The sequence below is a fragment of the Dipodomys ordii genome, unplaced genomic scaffold (assembly GCF_000151885.1).
Source record: "Dipodomys ordii isolate 6190 unplaced genomic scaffold, Dord_2.0 Scaffold117, whole genome shotgun sequence".
Taxonomy (NCBI): Eukaryota; Metazoa; Chordata; class Mammalia; order Rodentia; family Heteromyidae; genus Dipodomys; species Dipodomys ordii.
The window spans coordinates 1,690,097-1,709,364 of record NW_012267333.1 but is presented as its reverse complement, the minus strand read 5'-3'; the positions used below and the strand labels follow the sequence as shown (position 1 = coordinate 1,709,364).

At 48.8% G+C, this 19,268-nt stretch overlaps 1 protein-coding gene across 2 annotated transcripts in view; it reads left to right on the top strand.

The window, feature by feature from the left end:
- The window catches only part of Cd6 (CD6 molecule), a 38,269-nt gene that overhangs the window by 11,413 nt on the left and 7,588 nt on the right, over positions 1 to 19,268 (top strand). The window contains exons 2-9 of one of the 2 annotated variants that reach the window (XM_013029303.1): positions 10,389 to 10,466; positions 11,746 to 12,099; positions 13,327 to 13,638; positions 14,712 to 15,014; positions 16,101 to 16,166; positions 16,999 to 17,139; positions 17,665 to 17,769; positions 18,842 to 18,964. In XM_013029303.1, the coding sequence (XP_012884757.1) occupies positions 10,389 to 10,466; positions 11,746 to 12,099; positions 13,327 to 13,638; positions 14,712 to 15,014; positions 16,101 to 16,166; positions 16,999 to 17,139; positions 17,665 to 17,769; positions 18,842 to 18,964 (1,482 nt within the window). The remainder of the gene's footprint in view (positions 1 to 10,388; positions 10,467 to 11,745; positions 12,100 to 13,326; positions 13,639 to 14,711; positions 15,015 to 16,100; positions 16,167 to 16,998; positions 17,140 to 17,664; positions 17,770 to 18,841; positions 18,965 to 19,268) is intronic. The other variant, XM_013029304.1, reaches the window with a different exon arrangement.

Genomic DNA, 19,268 nt, shown 5'->3' with positions numbered 1-19,268 from the left:
CACCGTCTGCTAGGCACTGACTCCAGCCACAGAGCTTACAGAACAAAGTCCCAGTCCTCAAGGACCTCATACGCTCACAGGAGAAATAGACAAACAGGTGAAGATATTTGAAAAACTAGCATCACAAGCCAGGTGCTAGCGACTCATGCTTGTAATCCTAGCTTCTCAAAAGGCTGAGATCAAAGGATCACAAATTGAAGCAGACAACTCTGTGAGACTCTTAGCTAGCAAAATGCCCCAAGTGGAGCGATAGCTCAAGTGATAGAGTACCTGCTTTGAGTGCAAAAGCTGACAGTACCCAGGCCCTGAGTTCAAGTCCCAGTATCACACAAGTACACACACACACAAGTATCACATCAGAAAGGAATATGTGCACCAAGAGCACTAATAGAGGCAGAGACCCAGGTGAGGCCGTAGGGGAAATCTGAGCAGAGATCTGGGGAGGAGCAGAGTTGAGAGCTCCAACATCGGAGAGGAGACACTTGGGCAGAGGGAGCGGCAGCCACAGTGGGCATGAGGTAAGGGAGACCAACACCTACAGAGACGTAGTGAGGGCAGGGGAGTGGGAGAAAGGGAGGTGGAGGGTCAGTGGGGTTTGGAATTAATCCACGGGAAATGGAGAAGTCAGCAGACAGTTTTAAATAGCAAAGGATATATCCACATACACACTGGAAACCGGAACCAGAATACAGCCTGCTATCCAAGCTGGTCTGAGCTTCCCCTTTGTTTAACAACGAGAGGTTATTAAAGACTGAGAAGCATTACAGTGAGTCCTTCCTTCTTGCTTCTACCTCCTTCTTCCTTTCCTTTTGTGCCAATACTGGGGCTTGAACTTGAGGGCTTCATGTTGTCCATTAATTATTTTACTCAGGACTGCTGCTCTACCACTTGAGCCACACTTATACCTCCAGCTTTTTGGTGGCTAATTGGAGATGAGAAGCTCTCAGATTTGTCTACCTGGGCTGACTGTGAACCACCATCCCCAGATCTCAGCCTCCTGAGTAGCTAGGATTATGGGTGTAAGCCACTGGTGCCCGGCTGAGATTGTCTTCTTGATGTAATGAGGATTGAAGAGTTGGAAAAGGCATTAATTTGCTCACGATGTGATTTCATACCATTACATGTTAAATTCTCTTCTGAACCAAGCCCGCTGCAGGAACTGCTTCATTAGTTGGTGGAAGCAGTAGGTGGGTAGAGGCAGTGGATGGTGGGGGTCTGTGTTGTGTGAGAGGAAAACACAACCTATAATTAGCAGTGGTGAGTCGGGAGGGGGTACCCCCCACTTCTTCAGTCAGACCCCCAAGTAGCCCAAGCCACCCTGTGTTGTTTGTGACAGGGTCTCTTTAATACAGGCTGCCCCTGAACTTGAAATCTTTCTGCCTTAACCTCCCATGTGCCAAGATTATAGGCCTGCACCACCACACTGGGCACTAACCCTTCCTCTGATCACGAGGAGACTGAGGCCCTGGTTGGGTAAAGATGAACCCAGGGTCATAATAATGGCTCAGTTTTACCAACGTTTATTCCTCCCCACCCCCATTCTAGCTGAAAATTCAGACATGATGTAAACACATTAGTCATCCTTACTTGAAAATGTTGTAACAACCACATTAAATGGAAAATAGAGAGAGAGAGAGAAGTCTCATCCAGCACTTTTACATAGTAATGACTTTCATTTTTCTTTTTCCTCTTAAGGCTAGTGTTCTACCATTTGAGCCGCAACTCTGTTTCTAGCTTTTGTACTGGTTGATTGGAGATAAAAGTCTCACAGACTTCGCTGCCCAGGCTGACTTTGAACTATGATCCTTAGAAGATCTCAGCCTCTCGAGTAGCTAGGATGACAGGTGTGAGCCACTGGCACCCGGCATGAATTCCATTCTGGAAGAAGGGAGTTTGTGAGCCATGGACTCAGTGAGGGTAATTGGCACCATCAGCATGAAGGTGGCCGAGCAGATAGGCCTTGGGCTAGGTTGGGACCTGTTCGACAGATGGTTATAGGAACATGGGTTCTGGACTCTGTGAGACCAGAATTGATTCCAGGCTTCACCACTTGCTCTGGGAACTCTGGCAGGGCCCCAAACCTCTCTGAGGTAAAACAAGTACCACTCATAGGCCAGCCCCTCGCTTTTCTGCCAGGGGCAGGATCCCAGTTCCCTGAGGACTCTCGAGGCTCATTCTTAGTCATCCACATCTGTGGGACTCAGTTCTAGCCATGGCCCCACGGCTCTGAAACCCACATGTGGGCTTCTGGAGTCTACAGGCCCCTGGATATGGAGGAGGCTCTGCCCTCCATCTTTCTAGCTCCTCTGCTCCCTCTACAGAGTTCTCTAGAAACCCCTCTGGAGGTAACTTCTAAAAAAACTTTTTGTCAGTTGTGGGACTTGAACTCTGGGCCTGGGGGCTGTTCTTCAGCTCTTCAGCTCAAGGCTAGCTCTTACCACTTGAGCCACAGTGCCACTTCCGGTTTCTGGTGGTTAATTGGAGGTAAGAGTCTCTTGGACTTCCCTGCCTGGGCTGGCTTTGAACCGTGACCCTCAGATCTCAGCCTCCTAAGAAGTTAGGATTACAGTTGTAAGCCATTGGCACCCAGCTTTCTAGAGGTGACTTTTGTGATAGGTTTGTGTGTAGGTGACTTAGTCTCTTAGTATCACAGTCTGAGTATCACAAACTCCAGTTTGTTGCTACAGTTCTGGAAGCTGATGCCCAAGAACAAAGTATTGACTTAGAACATAGTCGCCTCCTCTTCCATGCCCACATTTCTCTCCTTTACCCTTGTGTGTGTGTGTGTGTGTGTGTGTGAGAGAGAGAGAGAGAGAGAGAGAGAGAGACAGAGAGAGAGAGAGAGAGAATGTCCTGAGGTTTGGACTCAAGGCCTGGGTGCTATCCCTGAGCATTTTTTGCTTAAGTCTAGTGCTCTACCACTTGAGCCACAGCTCCACCTCTGGCTTTTTTGGTGGTTCATTGGAGATGAGAGTCACAGATTTTCTTTCCTGGGCTGGCTTCTAAATGTGATCTTCAGATCTCAGCATCCTGAGTAGTTAGGATTATAAGTGTGAGCCAATAGCATTTGATAGGCTTCATTATGCTGTTATACACATATATGTTGTATGTACATATGCATATATACATATACATATATATGTATATATATGTATATATACGTGTGTGTGTGTATAAATGTGGGTATGCAGGTGTCTTTTCTGTATTTTCTTTTATTGTTGTTATTTGCCTTGGTTGCAAGTGTCTTTCTGATATATTGATTTACTCTCCTGACGGACTCCCATGAGTGGTATAGTGGTATGGCAGGGTCATAAGTCAATATGTTTTTAGATCTTTGGAGGCGTGTGTGTGTGTGTGTGTGTGTGTGTACAAGCATGCATGTGCACATGCCAGTACTGGTACCAGGTCTTGAAATTGAGGCCTTATGTTCTCAGATGGAGCTGGTGCTCCATTACCAGCTCTTTGGTGGTTAATTGGAGATAGAGTCCCACAGACTTTTCTTTCCAGGTTGCTTTGAACAGCTATGCTCAGATCACAGCCTCCTGAGTAGCTAGGATGACAGGGGTGAGCCACCAGTGCCTGGCAATTTATTCTTCTTAAAATAGACTTTCAAGAGTGAAATGGCTGGGTTATGAGGCAGATCTGTTTTCTCCTTTCTGCAGAGCCTCCATACTTATTTCCAGAGTGGTTGCACTAATTTATGTAGTATATAAGCATTCCTTTTTCCTTACATTCTTGCCAGTGAGCTGATTTTTCTTGATGACTGCCATTGTGACTGGGGTGACATGGAATCATTAATTTGGTTTTGATTTGTATTTCTTTTATGGCGAAGGATATTGCATGAGGATGTTGCTGGTCATGATGGTGGATGGGGCCTTATAACTTCATTGCAACTTGATGTCCTCTATAAAGACCTTGTCTTTTTGTAAGGTCACATTTGGAGGTACTGGGAATTAGGATTCCAATGTATCTTTTTTGAGGGGGAACAATTCAGTTGACAGCAGCAAGTGCACATGTGCATGCTAGGTTAGTAATCCATTACTCTGCGTATATCACAAATTGAAAAAGCTCTGACAATCCTCTGGTATGGACAGGTTTTTTAGAATGGTCCCACTAAGTTTGCCCCCCTGCAGGGGACAGGATCTACTGATTACCCCTGAAGTGTGCAGCCTAGTGGGGGAAAACTTGCATCTCCCTGTGGCCTTGCTTCTTGGTCCTGTGTATCTTCTCTGAGAAGTGCCTGCTCCGCCTGGCAGCCACTTGCATATGGGTCACTTTTCTGCCTCCCTTCACAGACAGCTAGCTTCTTCCTTGAGGAAGGTTCTGCCCACCACCATCCCCCTCTCCCCAGCCCCGCCCGAGTGCAGCAGAGGGGCAGAAAGCCTGAGAAGTCAGGGCAACTTTTCTGGCTTTATATATTCATTGGCAAGGTGTATTGATGTGACTCCAAAGATTCTCTAGATAAGCTTTCATTGAAAGAAATGTTTTTATGTTGGCCAGTCACAGTGACTCACACCTGTAATCCCAGCTACTCGAGAGGCAGAGATCAGGAGATTGAGGTTTGAGGCCAGGCCCAGCATAAAATTTCTTGAGATTTCATCTTAACCAATGATTGGGGACAATTTCACATAACTGTCATTTCCTCATGCAAGGATGATGCTCTACCACTTGAGCCACAGCTCCATTCCTGACTATTTTTGTTGCTGATTAATTAGAGGTAAGAGTCTCATGGACTCTCCTGCCAGAGCTGGCTTCAAACTGCGATCCACAGATCTCCGTCTCCTGAGTAGCTAGGATTACTGATCTATTGGAGCCTCGCTTTGACAACTCTTGTTAGGCATTTAGAAAGGGCAAGGAATGGGGTTTTCTTGTGATCTTACTTGAGTCCTGGGAAGTTTTACTCATGTGAGGGGAAGGAGGCAAGTCAGGCACATAAAGAGAATTGCCCAAGGTAGCACCAAAGACCAGAGGAAGTTAAAATTTAAAGCTCTTCCTCCTTTGATAAGACCAGGTAGATGGTTTTTCCTTAATCAGATGTTTCATCCAAGACTTCCCTGTAGATGGAAATCTAGACATCATCCTCTTCCACTCCATGCTTCAAGTTCTTGGAAGATGGGGCCAGGATCTCCATCCTACTAAGGTCTCTTGGAGCCAGAGCCTTACTGTTATGCCTTGGGGGTTTTGTTGAGGTGTTTGTCACTCTCCAGGCCTCAGTGTCTCATCTTGCCATCTGGTATCTGCAGAGAAGAGATAGCCTGAGTGAGCCCCGGATGCCAAGACCAGAGAGCCTTTTCTTTTAGAGCTAACTCCCGTTGCCATGGCAACTGCAGCTCACATCTATTCTCCAAGAACATGGGATGCCATGTTTGAAGAGCCAGGTAGCAAGGAGCCAAGTTACTAATGAAAGGCAGCTTTGATATGGGTTAAGAATAAAGACAGGGTGGGAGGAAGAAAGGGCGCATCTCTTGGGAAAGCTGGAATTGTCCCTTTACAGAGAAGAAGGGTGAGGGGCTCTGAGAGTCATCCCAATGCTTGCAATGGCCTTGCTGATCCAGGGACACCTGGTATGCCATGGGAAGGAAAATATCAGCAGCTGGCACATATCAAGTCCTGTGCAGTTTTTGTGAATCACAGTACCCTCCTTGAAGCAATCCTCCAGGGCACCCGGGCTATGTATACTCAGAGAGCTTGTGCCCCAGCAAGATCTAGCTGAGCTTCGTGACTCCCAAGATCACACAGCTAGAGACAGACAGGCAGGGATGGTGCAGGCTACTGTTTTGTTTGCCTACCAAAGCACCTCTCCTAAATCATGAAAACAAAAAATATTCTTGAAGCCAGGCACTGGTGAGCCATGCCTATGATCCTAGCTACTTGAGATCTGAGGATCACAGTTCAAGTGGTCCAAAGCCAGCCTGGGCAGAAAAATCAATGATTCTCTTCTCTTCAATGAACTACAAAAAGCTAGAAGTGAGGCTGGGAGCTGGGAGCTGATGACCTGTAATCCTAGCTACTCAGGAGGCTGAGATCTGAGGATCTGGTACAAAGCCAGCCTCGGCAGACTCTGATCTCCAATAAACCACCAGAAAATGAGGAGCAAAAGAGCTCAGGGATAGTGCCCATGACCAGCAATACCAGCAACAAAACAGTCAGAAGTGGAGCCGTGGCTCAAGTGGTAGAGCACCAGCCTTAAACAACAACAACAAAAAAGTTCAGGCTAGTGCCCAGGCCCTGAGTCAAGCCCTAGGAGTAGCCAAATATGTATGGTGTGTGTGTTTGTGTGTGTGTGTGTGTGTGTGTGCATGTGTGCGTGCGTGCGTGCGTGTGTGTGTGTGTGTGTGTGTGTGTGTGGTTTTCTTGAGTGGAAACTGTGATGCAAATAAATTGGTGCCTGGGGAAAGACTAGGCTACTTCTATTCTCTAGATCATTCCATTTACACTTATCTCTTTAATACCTGCCCAGCCACGGCCTGCGGAACAAGTTCAGCCGATGTTAATAGAATTGGATGCAGGAATGGCTAGACTCATTTCTCAGCTTTCAAGAGGGCAAGGCTCACAGGCTCTCAATGTCTTCAGTGACACAGAGAGAGATTGCAGAAATTAAACTTCCCACAAAAAACCTATCACATTGCATGAATCTTGTCTTCTCACCACCTCACGGCAGAAACCCTCTGCTTCTCCTTGGATTTGGTGATGGAGGAGGGGCAGAATTAAAATCCAGACATGCACAGAAGACACCTTGAGTGCAGGTGAACATCGTCTGTTGAGTGACACAGTGCGAGAGTTTAAAAGGCTGAATTCAGCTCAGCACTGGTGGCTCACACCTATAATCCCAGCTACTGAGGAGGCTGAGGTCGAGGACTGAGTTCAAAGCCAGCTGGGGCAGGAAAGTCCGTGGTACTCTTATCTCCAATTAATCATTGAAAACCAAAGGTGGAGCTGTGGCTCAAAATGGTAGAGCATTATCCTTGAGCAAAAAGAGCTCAGAAACAGCACCCAGACCCTAAGTTCAAGCCCCATGACTGACTAAAACAAACAAAACAAAAAACAACAAAACAAAACAAAACAAAAAAGGCTGAATTGTACTTCAGTGGCTTCTGCCTCTTAATCCTAGTCACTCAGCAGGCTGAGATCTGAAGAGTGTGGTTCAAATCCAGCCCAGACAGGAAAGTCTGTGAGACTCTTATCACCAGTTAACAATCAAAAACCCAGAAGTAGAGCATTAGCCTTGAATAGGGAAAGCTCAAAGATGGCTAGGATTACAGGCGTGAGCCACCAGTACGAGGCTTTATCATTTTTTTTTTTTTTGATTCTATCAGAGAAACAGACTACTCCATGATGGAGTGTTTTTGAACATTTCTAACAGGATTTTATTTCCAGTGTGTTTATAATGACCTTCTACTTCAGCCAAGTGGTATAAATAGTCCCTTCTGGTTTTAGTGATTTCTATTTTTTTACATGTTAACGTATGTACTTAATTTTCCATATCTGGGCTTAGATCATATGTGATTTATTTTTAAACTTTAGCCACCCCCCTCCATACACACACTTTTTACATTCTGTACTTTTCTAATGTCATCAGCATAAGAAGAAGGAGGCATAAAAATCCTAAACAACAGACAGGCAACTAATTTAATGGCACAGCACAAGACTGGGAACAGACAGCAAATATAAATTGTCAGAAGTGGAAAAAATTTTCACTCACTTTTAACAAGTACATGTTTCTTTGGGGGTCCATCAAAGTATTTCTGGAACTAGTAAACCTTGTAAATGAATCAATATATATATTATAAATTATATATCATATTTTTGTTGTTGTTGCCAATCCTGGGGCTTGAACTCAAGGTCTGAACACTGAGCTTTTGTGCTCAAGGCTAGTGGTCTACCATTTTGAGCCACAGCTCCACTTTCGGCTTTTTTGGTGATTAATTGGAGATAAAAGTCTCACAGACTTTCCCTCTAGGGCTGGCTTCAAACCATGATCCTCAGATCTCAGCCTCCTGATTAGCTAGTATTACAGGTGTGAGCTATTCGTGCCCAGCTTGTAAATATTTTTAATACTGAATTTAATAAATTTACTTTTTATAAACTTCAGCCTTTTAAAAATTCTTTTTTTTCCATTGCTAGTTTCTTCTCCGAGTCTTGTTTTCCTTATGCAATACAGCATGAAAATCCCAGCATCCGACATGGTTTGATTTCTTTCTTGTTAGGCCAGGACTCTATTGCTGGAGTCATACCCCGGGCTCAATTTCTTTATGAGTGCTTCCTAAGATGTCACGCCATGCTAGGCCATGATTTATTCAGTAGTCTCTGCAGAGCTGGATAGCCACCCCATTCCCATTGCTCACTGTCCTAAACACTGCAAGGGATATTTAAGTCTGGGCATTTTCATGGTCTAAAGCAAAATCACGGGAAAGGACAATGGTTTCTTTGCAAAGAAATGTTATTGCTACAAAACTATGGAATCAACTTGAAATGTAAAGAGAGGGATTAGACGAAAGTGATCCTAGCTGGGCACTGGTAATTCACATCTGTAATCCTAGCCATTCAAGAGGCAAGATCTGAGGCTCGAGGTTCAAAGCCAGCCACAGCAGACAAATCTGAGAGACTCTTATCTCCAATTAACCACCCAAAAGCCAGAAGTGGAGCTGCAGATTAAATGGTAGAGTGCTAGTCTTGAGCAAAAGCGCTAAGGTACAGGGCCCAGGCCCTGAGTCCAAACCGTCCCCCCCCAAAAAAAACCCCACAAAGTAGTCCTGACTCAGGAGGGCCCCTCTTTTGCCTGGAGGGGGTATGGTCACTTTTGGCTTGGCTCCTATAGAAGTAAGAAGAGTTTGTTTTTGGAACAGGGGACAAGGGAATGCATATGACACGCAAAGGGTTTGGCTGTGAGGTATTTCATTAATTTACCTTGGATGGCAGCTTCTTGCTCACCCTCTGTTAAACCATATCAGACACCATCTCAGACACCGCGAGGGACATTATGCCTTGAGTCCAGGATTTCCTGGTCTGAGAGAAAACGTGTGTGTCTTTTAGCACGAGAAAGGGCTTCCCAAGGCCAGAGAGAGGGGAGGCTCAAGGGAGCTGAAGCCTCCTTGTAAAAATTTGCTCTCACACAAGCTCAGATACAAACAAGGTAACAATCATGTACTAACACACACACACACACACACACACACACACACACACACACACACCAGCATTCCAACCCCCCTTCCTTCCCTCCCCACACATATGCAGAAATATTGAAAACTACATGGGAGCCCTGGGACCGTTGCTGTGGGAACCAGGATTCACTTGTGGGCCTCTGAATTCTTGCTCTGAATATTACATTTGCTACAGAGTTTGTGCTCTGAATTCTGAGCCATTTCTCCTTTGGGGATCAGGCTAAGCCAGCCAGCCAGGGAGTTGGTGAGGATGGGCAATTAAAGGGCTGATTGCTTTCTGTCTGGGTGATAAAATGGCCCAGATGGGAGCTGGTAAGAGGGCCATGTCTGCAGAGGGGTATGCGCATGCTCAAGCTTGTGCTCATGAGTGTGAAGGTAGAAACTTCTCAGGGGAGCCTCTGAGAATGAGCTGCCTGTAGCTCAGCCCACTAAGCTGAGCTATTGTAACAAGTATGCTCCTTCCCCTTGGATGGGGGTGCTGGTCCCGGGTCTTGAACTCCAAGCCTAGGCACTGTCCCAGATCTTTTTCCCTCAAGATTGGCAACTCTACCACTTGAGCCTCAGCTCTACTTTGGCTTTTTGGAAGTTGATTGGAAGTAAGAGTCTCACAGGCTTTCTTGCCTGAATTGGCTAGGATTACAAGGCATGAGCTACCAGTGCCTGGTGTAAAGTTTACTTTTGTAGTTGGTGATGGTGGTGGTCATAAGGCTTGAATACAAGGCCTGAATGCTTTCCCTGAGCTTTTTCACTCAAAGCTAGTGCTCTACCATTTTGAGCCATAGCGCCACTCCTGGTTTTCTGCTGGTTAATTGGAGATAAGAATCTCACAGACTTTCTTGCCCCAGCTGGCTTTGAGCTGTGATCCTCAGATCTCAGCCAACTGGGTAACTAGGATTACGGGCGTGAGCCAGGTGCTCGGCTAACGTTTACTTCTTACTCATGCAAAATTCAAGTGGGGTTGTCACCTTGCCAATACACCTGGAACCCAGGAGCCTCTGATGTCCCATAGTAGAGGAGATTCAGGTACAGGAGGCTCACCATTTCCGTCTTACCCTTGGCTCAACCTGTCCTTCTGCCCAGGCTTGAATGCCCCAAACCTACGTGCATAATCCACAGGAACAGGAAATGCCCACAGCAGGCTCCAGAAGGCATGTCCTGCCATTGGGGACTTCTGTGACCTCCACATCCGATTTCACTCACTCACGTGGTTGCTGTTGGTTGTAGGTCTCCCATCTCCAGCCCCGGCTGACAAACACAGTACCAGCAGGGCTGAAAACAGGCTTCTGAAGGCAGGGAAGCCAGGTAAGTACTCGATCTTTCCAGGAGCCCACAGCCAGCAATCTGAGATCAGAGAGACGCGGGAGGTAAAAAGGAAGGAAAACAGATTTTTTTTTTTTGGTCAGTCATGAGGCTTGAACTCAGGGCTGGACACTGTCCCTGAGCTTTTTTGCTCAAGGCTAGCACACTACCACTTTGAGCCACAGCTCCACTTCTAGTTTTCTTGTAGTTCATTGGAGATAAGAGTCTCACAGACTTTCCTGCCCAGCCTGGTTGTGAACCAGGATCCTCAGATCTCAGCCCATTCTGAGTATCTGGAATGACAGGCATAAGTCACCGGCGGACGGTGGGAAGTAGACTTTTTTAAGGAAATAGAGGAACACCCTAAATTCAGATAACACTTCTGGCTGGTCCAGGGACTGAAGTTCACCTCTGGATTCCCCCTGTGATGTGAGGTCTCCAATCTTGCAGCCGTGTCATCGGTGTAGGCCGTGGAGCTCATGGGGGGGGGGCACGCTATAGCTCTTGTGGGGTGGAAGGTGCCATCAGACCTGCCTTTGATGTGTTCAGTGGGTGTTTATTTGAGGACCTGCTTTGTACAGGGAGAAGGCTTTGTTTGCACTGGTGCACAAGCCTGGACAAAGATGATGTATGGCTCCTATAGAAAGGGACATGGAGGGGGGAAAAGCCCCTTTTCCATAGAACAGTCTATGTTTCACACCGGTCCTCCAAGGGTCCCACGTGGCCCCAAGGGGCCAGGACTCTGTCCTGTCACACATACCAGGTACCCCATGTGCTGGGCTCTGTGGCTCACGCCTGTCATCCTAGCTACTCAGGAGGCTGGGATCTGAGGATTGCGATTCAAAGCCAGTCAGAGTAGGAAACTCTGTAAGACTCTTCTTTCCAGTTAATCACCAGAAAAGCTGGTAATCGAGCAGTGGCTGAACTGGCAGAGGGCTAGGCCTGAGCATACACACAAAAAAGTTCAGGGACAGCACTCAGGCCCTGAGTTCAAGCGCCAGGGCTTGATCTTGTAGACAAGGGCACACAGAGGATTGTGGGACCCTCACCCCCACCCGCTCTAGTCTGACTTCCAGAGCCCCCCTGGAGCCCCTCATCTCTGACTCCAGGGGAGTCAAGCCTGCAGGGGCACCTGGGAATTCCCACAGGACCCCCTCTTCCTCTTGCAGACCTGCAGGGCCTTGGCTAAGGTGGTGCCCTGGGTGAGTGGTGTAGACCCAGCCACCTCCATTGGGGAAGTCTGAGCCCCATGAGGAGCTCACCTCTGGTCTGACACTTCCAGGGGAGCTGGAGGTCCGCCTGGTGAATGGGAGCAGCAGCTGCAGCGGGACGGTGGAAGTCCTACTCAGGGGGACCTGGAAGCCCGCCTGCGGGGCGCTCTGGAACTTCCAGGCCGCCCAGGCCGTGTGCCAGGCCCTGGGCTGTGGCAAGGCAGAGACCCCTGCCCAGCCTGTATCGCCCACCCCGGAGCTGCAGCCTGTGCCCACTGCGGCGAACACCAGCGGGCCCCTGAACAGCACACGGCCGCTGGCACCTGCCATCGTGTGCAACGGAAGCGACTGGCAGCTGTGCATGGTCCTGGACCAGCACCAGGAGTGCAGTAGCGAAGGGAGGCCCGCCTGGGTCACCTGTACAGGTGAGAGTGGCCGTTCCCCACCCCCACACTGACCCCTGGCCTCAGGGCTTCAGCCACTGACTCTGGAGCCAATCACTGCACCCAAGTCTCCTCTACTTGTGTCAAAATGGTGTCATTTCCAGATCTGCACATGTCCCCAGATCCAGCCTCTGCCCTGCTAGTGCGATCTCCAGATCACCCCCTTGATCCCCAGTTCCAGCCCCATGTCTGAAACTAACCAACTCCCTGATCCCCTTCCCTTCACAGACCTCTGTAGGCCCATCCTGCCATATACGCCAAAGCTTTCTTTATTTCATTTTTATCAATTGTGGGGCTTGAACTCGGGGCCTGAGAGCTGTCCCTGAACTCTTTCCCTCAAGACTAGCACTCTACCACTTTGAGTCACAGTGCCACTTCTGGTTTTCTGGTTGCTCATTGAGATAAGAGTCTCACACACTTTCCTTCCCCAGGCTGGCTTTGAACCATGTCCTCCTGAGTAGCTAGGATTACAGGTGTGAGCCACCAGGGCCTGTCATGGCTTTCCTTTATTTTAAAAAGAGATCAATTATTTTGAACGGTCTTTAATTAGTCATTCAAAGGGATTTCAATTTGACAAGTCAGTTTGTGAGTACAATGCATCTTGATCAGTGCCGCTCCCTCCATCATTTCCCCCATCTTCCCCAACCCCACCCATCCCCTCAAATTACCTGGCTCCAAGGCAGATACCGGTGGCTCATGCCTATAAGCCTACCTAGTTAGGAGGCTGAGATATGAGGATCACCGTCCAAAGCCAGCCCAGGCAGGAAAGTCCGTGAGACTCTTATCTCCAAGAAACCACCAGGAAACCAGAAGTGGCACTGTGGCTCAGGTGGTAGAGCGCTCGCCTTGAGCTGAAGAACTGAGGGACAGCGCCCAGGCCCAGAGTTCAAGCCCCACGACCGACAAAATAAAATAAAATAAAAATTACCTGGCTCCATTTTCACATGACCCCATACATTGAGTAATAATACACATTGGCCTACCCTTCCTCTCTTCCTTCCTCTTCCAGTCCAGGCTTGCCTTAGCATGTGGCTTGGGGTCCAGCCCCCAGGCTGCCCTCTAGGCTTGGCCTGGGGCCTCCAGCCCTATCCCGGGGCCTGCACCTCTGCCTACCTGGTCAGCATAAGTAGCCCGGCCCTCACCAGCTCTACAGCCCCACCCCACCTCCTGATTCTGGGCTCAAGATCCAACCCCCTCCCACCCTCCCAGAAAACCGGGCCCTGCGATTGGCGGACGGTGGCAGCCGCTGCGCTGGCCGGGTGGAGATGCTGGAGCATGGCCGGTGGGGTACCCTGTGCGATGACGCGTGGGACCTGGAGGATGCCAACGTGGTGTGCCAGCAACTCCAGTGCGGCCTCGCCGTCCAGGCCCTGCCTGGCCTGCACTTCGCCCCGGGCCGAGGGCCCATCCACCGCGACCAGGTGAACTGCAGCGGGGCGGAGGCCCATCTGTGGGACTGCCCCGGGCTGTCGGGAGACCTGTACTGCGGGCACAAGGAGGATGCAGGCGTGGTGTGTTCAGGTCAGTGGGTCGCGTGGCTGGGTCTGAGCGCTGAAGGCAGATGGCCTTGTCCTTAGTTGGGGTCACCATCCAGGAGGGGAGATAGAGAGGACCCACGCAAACAGAATGCAAGGAAGGCAATGGATGCCCCACTGGAAGAGAGCTGGCAGCCAGGCAGACACAGCTGGAGAAGGAGCTGCCCGGAGCCTGGACAAGCTGGTATCAGCAGTGAGGGTCTTCCTTGTTTTGAGCAAGGGGACTGAAGGCAGGATGGATGGATTCTGGAGAGACTTTGGGCCATCCAGTTGAGACCAGGAAGTTCTGGTCCAGCCAGGGCTCCTCATTAATACCAGAAAGAAAAGGGAGTGGCATTAAAATATAAATATGTACTGATGTCATAAGGCTGGACCTTAAAAAAAAACTGTCTTTTCTATCAAAGTGTGTTGTTTGAAAGTTCCTGCTTTGGCCTGGTCGCTTGGCTCTTGTTAAGGAAATGAGGAACTGTAGGATAAGAAAGGGTTTTTGAAATGTATTTGTCTTAACTGTTTTTTTTCCAAGATGGACTTAAGATACATCTCAGAAGGCAAACCTCGGATTTTTAAGAAATAACAGAGGATACCGGTATATTCTGAGATGACTTGTGTAGTGTTAATCTTATGTGAGAGTCACCTTATGTCAATACATCTTACCTATTCAAACTAGCCAGTCACGAGCAGGTTGTGATCCTGAGCTTGACCAATCTGAGCAGAGGGGCGGGGCCTGCTGTATTAGGGTTAAATAGGGCAGCAGCCAACCTGCTCTGAGTGCTTGTTTGCCAGATGTTTGACTGATGGCTCATTTCTCTGCAGAAATAAGTTTTGCCTTGCTGAGACAATTCTTTATTTTCGTGTCTATTATCCTGACTCTGGTGGTTCTTGGAGAGCCTGTTTATAACACAGGGTTGGCCAGAACAATTGGGGCAGGGGAGGCAGGCACAGATCATGGGCAGGGGACCTAAGGTTAGCTGCATTTCACCTCAGCATGGGGATTCTGAGTGGCAGGGATTTGGGCCTATGGGATCCTGACCTGTGTCCACCCTCTCCCCTCCCTCACAGAACATCAGTCCTGGCGCCTGACCGGGGGCATTGACCCCTGTGAGGGACAGGTGGAGGTGTACTTCCGAAGGGTCTGGAGCACCGTGTGTGACAGCGAGTGGTACCAACCAGAGGCCCAGGTGCTCTGCCGGGCTTTGGGCTGTGGGGATGTGGTAAACTGGCCCAAGGGGCAGCCCCACAACCTGGAGGGCAAGATGTCCTACTCATGTACAGGAGAAGAGCCTACCCTTTCCGAATGTTCCTGGTGGTTTAACAACTCCAACCTCTGCAAACAGTCGCTGGCAGCCAGGGTCCTCTGCTCAGGTATCCCTTCTCCTCCCACCATAGGCCATCCTCTTAGACTGGACCAGAATCTTGCTTGAGTCTCCATTTACAGCTTGGACTAGATTAGCAACAGTGAATACTGAAGGAACCATCATCATTACCATGCCCAAGCAGACATTACTAATTCATTACTGATTTCTTTTTTTCCTATAGATGCTTGCCCTAGGGTTATGAATCAAGTATTTGTTAAGACTTCATGATATGTAAACCTATGGTCCCTGTTGACTAAGATTGTTCCAGGAGTTAAGGACCAATTTGCTATCCCAGGGTTGATGATCATAAGGAAGATTAGTATTCCTAAAAGAACACTGATTTGGAAGAGCACAGACATCTGATTCCAGCTTTGCCTTTTATTGGCTTCCAGGCTTGGAGGCTTCAGATTCTGAAGTTGCTGATCAAAACATTCCACAAATTAGCAGGGAAATTAGACAAAATGTGCTTACGGGCCTTTGTAAGCTCTGCCCCTTTGTAAGCAGACTAGTCATATGGAAGTTCAAATTAGGGTAACAAGGGTAATCTCAGCTCCCTAACTCCTGAGGTTACAAAGAAGAACAAATAAGTCTGGCAGCCAGGCAGCCAGGCACCGTGGCTCATGTCCACAATCCCAATTTCTTGGGGAGGTGGATTTCAAGGGTTGGAGAGATCCTACCTGAAAAAGAACTGAAAAGGACTGGAAGTGTGGCTCACGTGGTAGAGTATCTACCTAGTAAACATGAGGACCTGAGTCCAAACCTCAACATCATAAAAATATAACAACTAAAATAATAGTGAAGGCTGGGCTAAAAAAGAGGCTTGGGGTCTGGGGCAGATTATACAGTCAGAAGTGCCCATTCTTTTATTATCTTTTTAGTCTAAGCAGAGCCCCTCCCTGGGCTTCATTCTGGAGCCCCTCCTTGTTGCTGGAGGTGGAGGCTAGAATGGGATCTTGCCTCATGCCCACATGCTCATGTTGGGATCACCCCCGCCCCCCCCATTTCAGGCCATTTGTCTGTCTTCTAGACCTGACACCCAGTAGGTGCTCAGGAAATGTGTCGAGTGAGTGAATAGGGTGGTGCTTTCTGACAGGCTCCCGGAAACAACAGTATCCGTCTACTTCTGAAGGCTCTGCGAGTATTCAGCCAGTCACTATAGGTAAGTGGAGCTTTTCCTAGAAGCCCTGGTGTATGAGTGCATACACATGTGTGCACATGAATGTGTGCCTTTGTGTGTGCACATATGTGTTTCCATGTTCTCCGACCTCCATCCCAGCTGGTACACATGTCCCCTGGGGACTCTGAGTATCTTGTGTTGCCCTATTGTGTTTATTTATTTATCTATTTATTTGATTGGTTGGTTATGCAGATACTGAGCCTCCACCTCAGAGCTTTGCACTCTTGCCTGGCTTTTTAGCTCAAGGCTGGTGCTCCACCACTTGAGCCATACCTCCATTTCTGTCCTTTTTGCTTATTAATCGGAAATGAGAGTCTTACAGACGTTTCTATCCATGATGGTCTCAAACCTCGATCCCCAGATTGAGCTTCCTGAGTAGCTAGGATTACGGGTGGGAGCACCAGCACCAGCCCCATCACCTTTATTTGCTGCCTTTACTGCTGTCAGAGCCAATTTGATGAGGTTTCACTGTATCTTTTTATGTGAAGAAAGAAGCCAAGGCTGGAGGCTGAAAGGACAGCCACTGTGATGGCTAGAACCTGCACCCCTCGCGCCAACTCCAGTCCCACACTCCATCTGTCTACCAGTGGCAGGACAGGCTCCCAGCAGCGCCTTGCTAGCTGTGTGACTTTGGCTAGTTCTTAATCTCTCTGAGCTTCAGAGCATGATACTCACAGTGCCTCTTTCCTGGCTCTACAGTTGAGCCTTCAGTGAATTTCAGGCATAAGACAGGATGACAAGGAAACGGTGAAGAGAGCACCATGCCCATCATTCCCCCCCCACACACACACTGAATTGGCATTCTTGTTTCCAGAATCTTCTGTGACAGTGAAAATGGAGGACAGTGAAACTTGGGAGCTAATGCTTCTCATCTCCTGCATTGTTCTGGGAGTTCTCCTCGTTGGCGCAGTCATCTCCATAATCATCCTCCTCTTGAAAGTCAAAGGAAAATACGGTAGGTGGGAAGACCTTCGAGCCATGGGATTGGCAGGAAGAGAACAGGGACCCAAAGCAGCAGGCCTGAGGCCTAGCGGGGGGGCCTGGAAGCCTTAGTGGAAATCAGAGTGGCGTGACCCAGCAAAGGTCATGCAGCCCAGCCCCAGGAAAGCTCCCTCTGTCGTGGGAAGAATTTTCCCAGCATGCCCAGCAGGAGAGAATCCACTAGTGTGGATCTCCAAGAGGGCCAGGCTCTGTAAATGACATATATGCACGTATACATGTCTTCATATGTGTGCACACACTTGTATACATGCATGCATGCATATATGTGTCTCTGTGCATGTGCACATGCATGTAAGTGTGCAAGTGCACACATGCACGTGCAGACTGTGCATGCACATGGTTGCATGCAGCGGACGTGTGTATGTGAACATGTATGTGTGTGAAGGCTGTGTGTGTGTGTGTGTGTGTGTGTGTGTGTAACCAGTAGACTGGAGAAGGCAGAAAGATGGCTGTAGACTCTCTGCCTCCCCTCCCCCAGCACTCCCTGTAACCGAGAACCACCAGCAGTCTCCCTCCACCACCCCAGCGGGGCTCAATAGTTACCAAGCCGTTCCCATCACCATCACCATGCCCAAAGACGAAGGTAGGACGTCAGCCATCTGAAGATGGGGAGGGGAAGGACAGGCCCTCTGGAGGGTTGGCACTGCTGAGATCACAACGTACTTGGTTGAGAGAAGCCCAAGCCAGTTCACCCTAGCTCTGCCCTTGGGCAGGTCATGGTGTTCCCTCTCTGACTAGATGTGTAGATCACTCTCCCACTGAGTCCCTCCTAGACTCTGGGGTTCTGCTGACCAAGGGCAGAGGAGGGGTGGGGTGTCAGTTCTCAGAAGAAAGCTTGCCCTGCTCATTGGCTGTTAGGTTTGTGCTGTGGTCACATTGCACAAACCACGGCCCTGCACAGCCCTGTTAAGATTCTCCTGGAACGTAATATTATTTCACGGTTCCTGAGTAAACACAATTGGATCGCTCATCCGTTCTTCAGGAGACATGGATGTAGACTTCTTGAAAATCTTGCCAAAGAGTGTGCATTTATGACCTTGAATTGTGAATATAACCAGGTGTCTTGTCATGCTTAGATAAGAATGCAGCAACGGCAAAACAAATCCCCCACCAGACAGCATGACTAGTAGTTTGTACACACAGCATTCATGTGTTTAAGTAGGGGCCGGAGAGTTGGCATCTTGCACAGAGCAGTATTTAAACAGAACAGTCACTTGCCACGTAATATCATCTACAGACTGAGATTCGAGTCAAGTGAAAACCTCTGGGTCCCTCAGTTTCCTCAGCTGCAAAACGGGACAATAGTGTACCCAACTCCTCAGCCTTCTCTCGAGGGCTAAATGAGCTCAGAGTGATTAACATTAGCATAGTGCCTGATGCATTGTGGGTACTGTCATACTGGTTATATAAGGAAATGTTTAGGTTTCCATATGTGAAATGGGGTGGGGTTGCGGGGGGGGAGCAGCAGGGGGGGAGTCAAGGCTAGATGGTCTTGACCCAGCTGAGCTACATGGAATTCTCTCCGCTACTCTGTCCCCATCAGACCCCACCGTAAGTATTCTGGGATACTTTCCCTTTGTCTGCCTACCATGTCATTATGCCGCCCTCCATCCCCCCTCCCTCCCTGCCCCTGGTCCACTCTGTTTTCTCTCCAGGTCTCAAGTTGCCCATCCAGGTCCGGGACCCACACCCTGAGGACTCAGACTCCAGCTTGGATTCAGATTATGAGCACTATGACTTCAGTGCCCAGCCTCCTGTGGCCCTGGTCACCTTCCACAGTGAGTCCATGCTGGGGCTCACAAGGGCACCCCACACCTTCAGTTGAGACCCATCTGCATGGCATGGGCAGAATTCTGCAAATGCCCTGCTGTGGAGTTTTCAAAGTGCTTTGCCATTCTGGAAGGGCTTCTACTCTGACCCCTGCCCCTGCCATGATTGTCTTTCTCCATGGAGGATCTCAACAAGGCCCTCGAAAGCCATCTACAAGGGCTGGGAAGGTGGCTCAGTGGTAGAGTGCTTGCCTTGCATGCATGAGGCCCTGGGTTCAATTCCTCAGCACCACATAAGCAGAAGTGGTGCTGT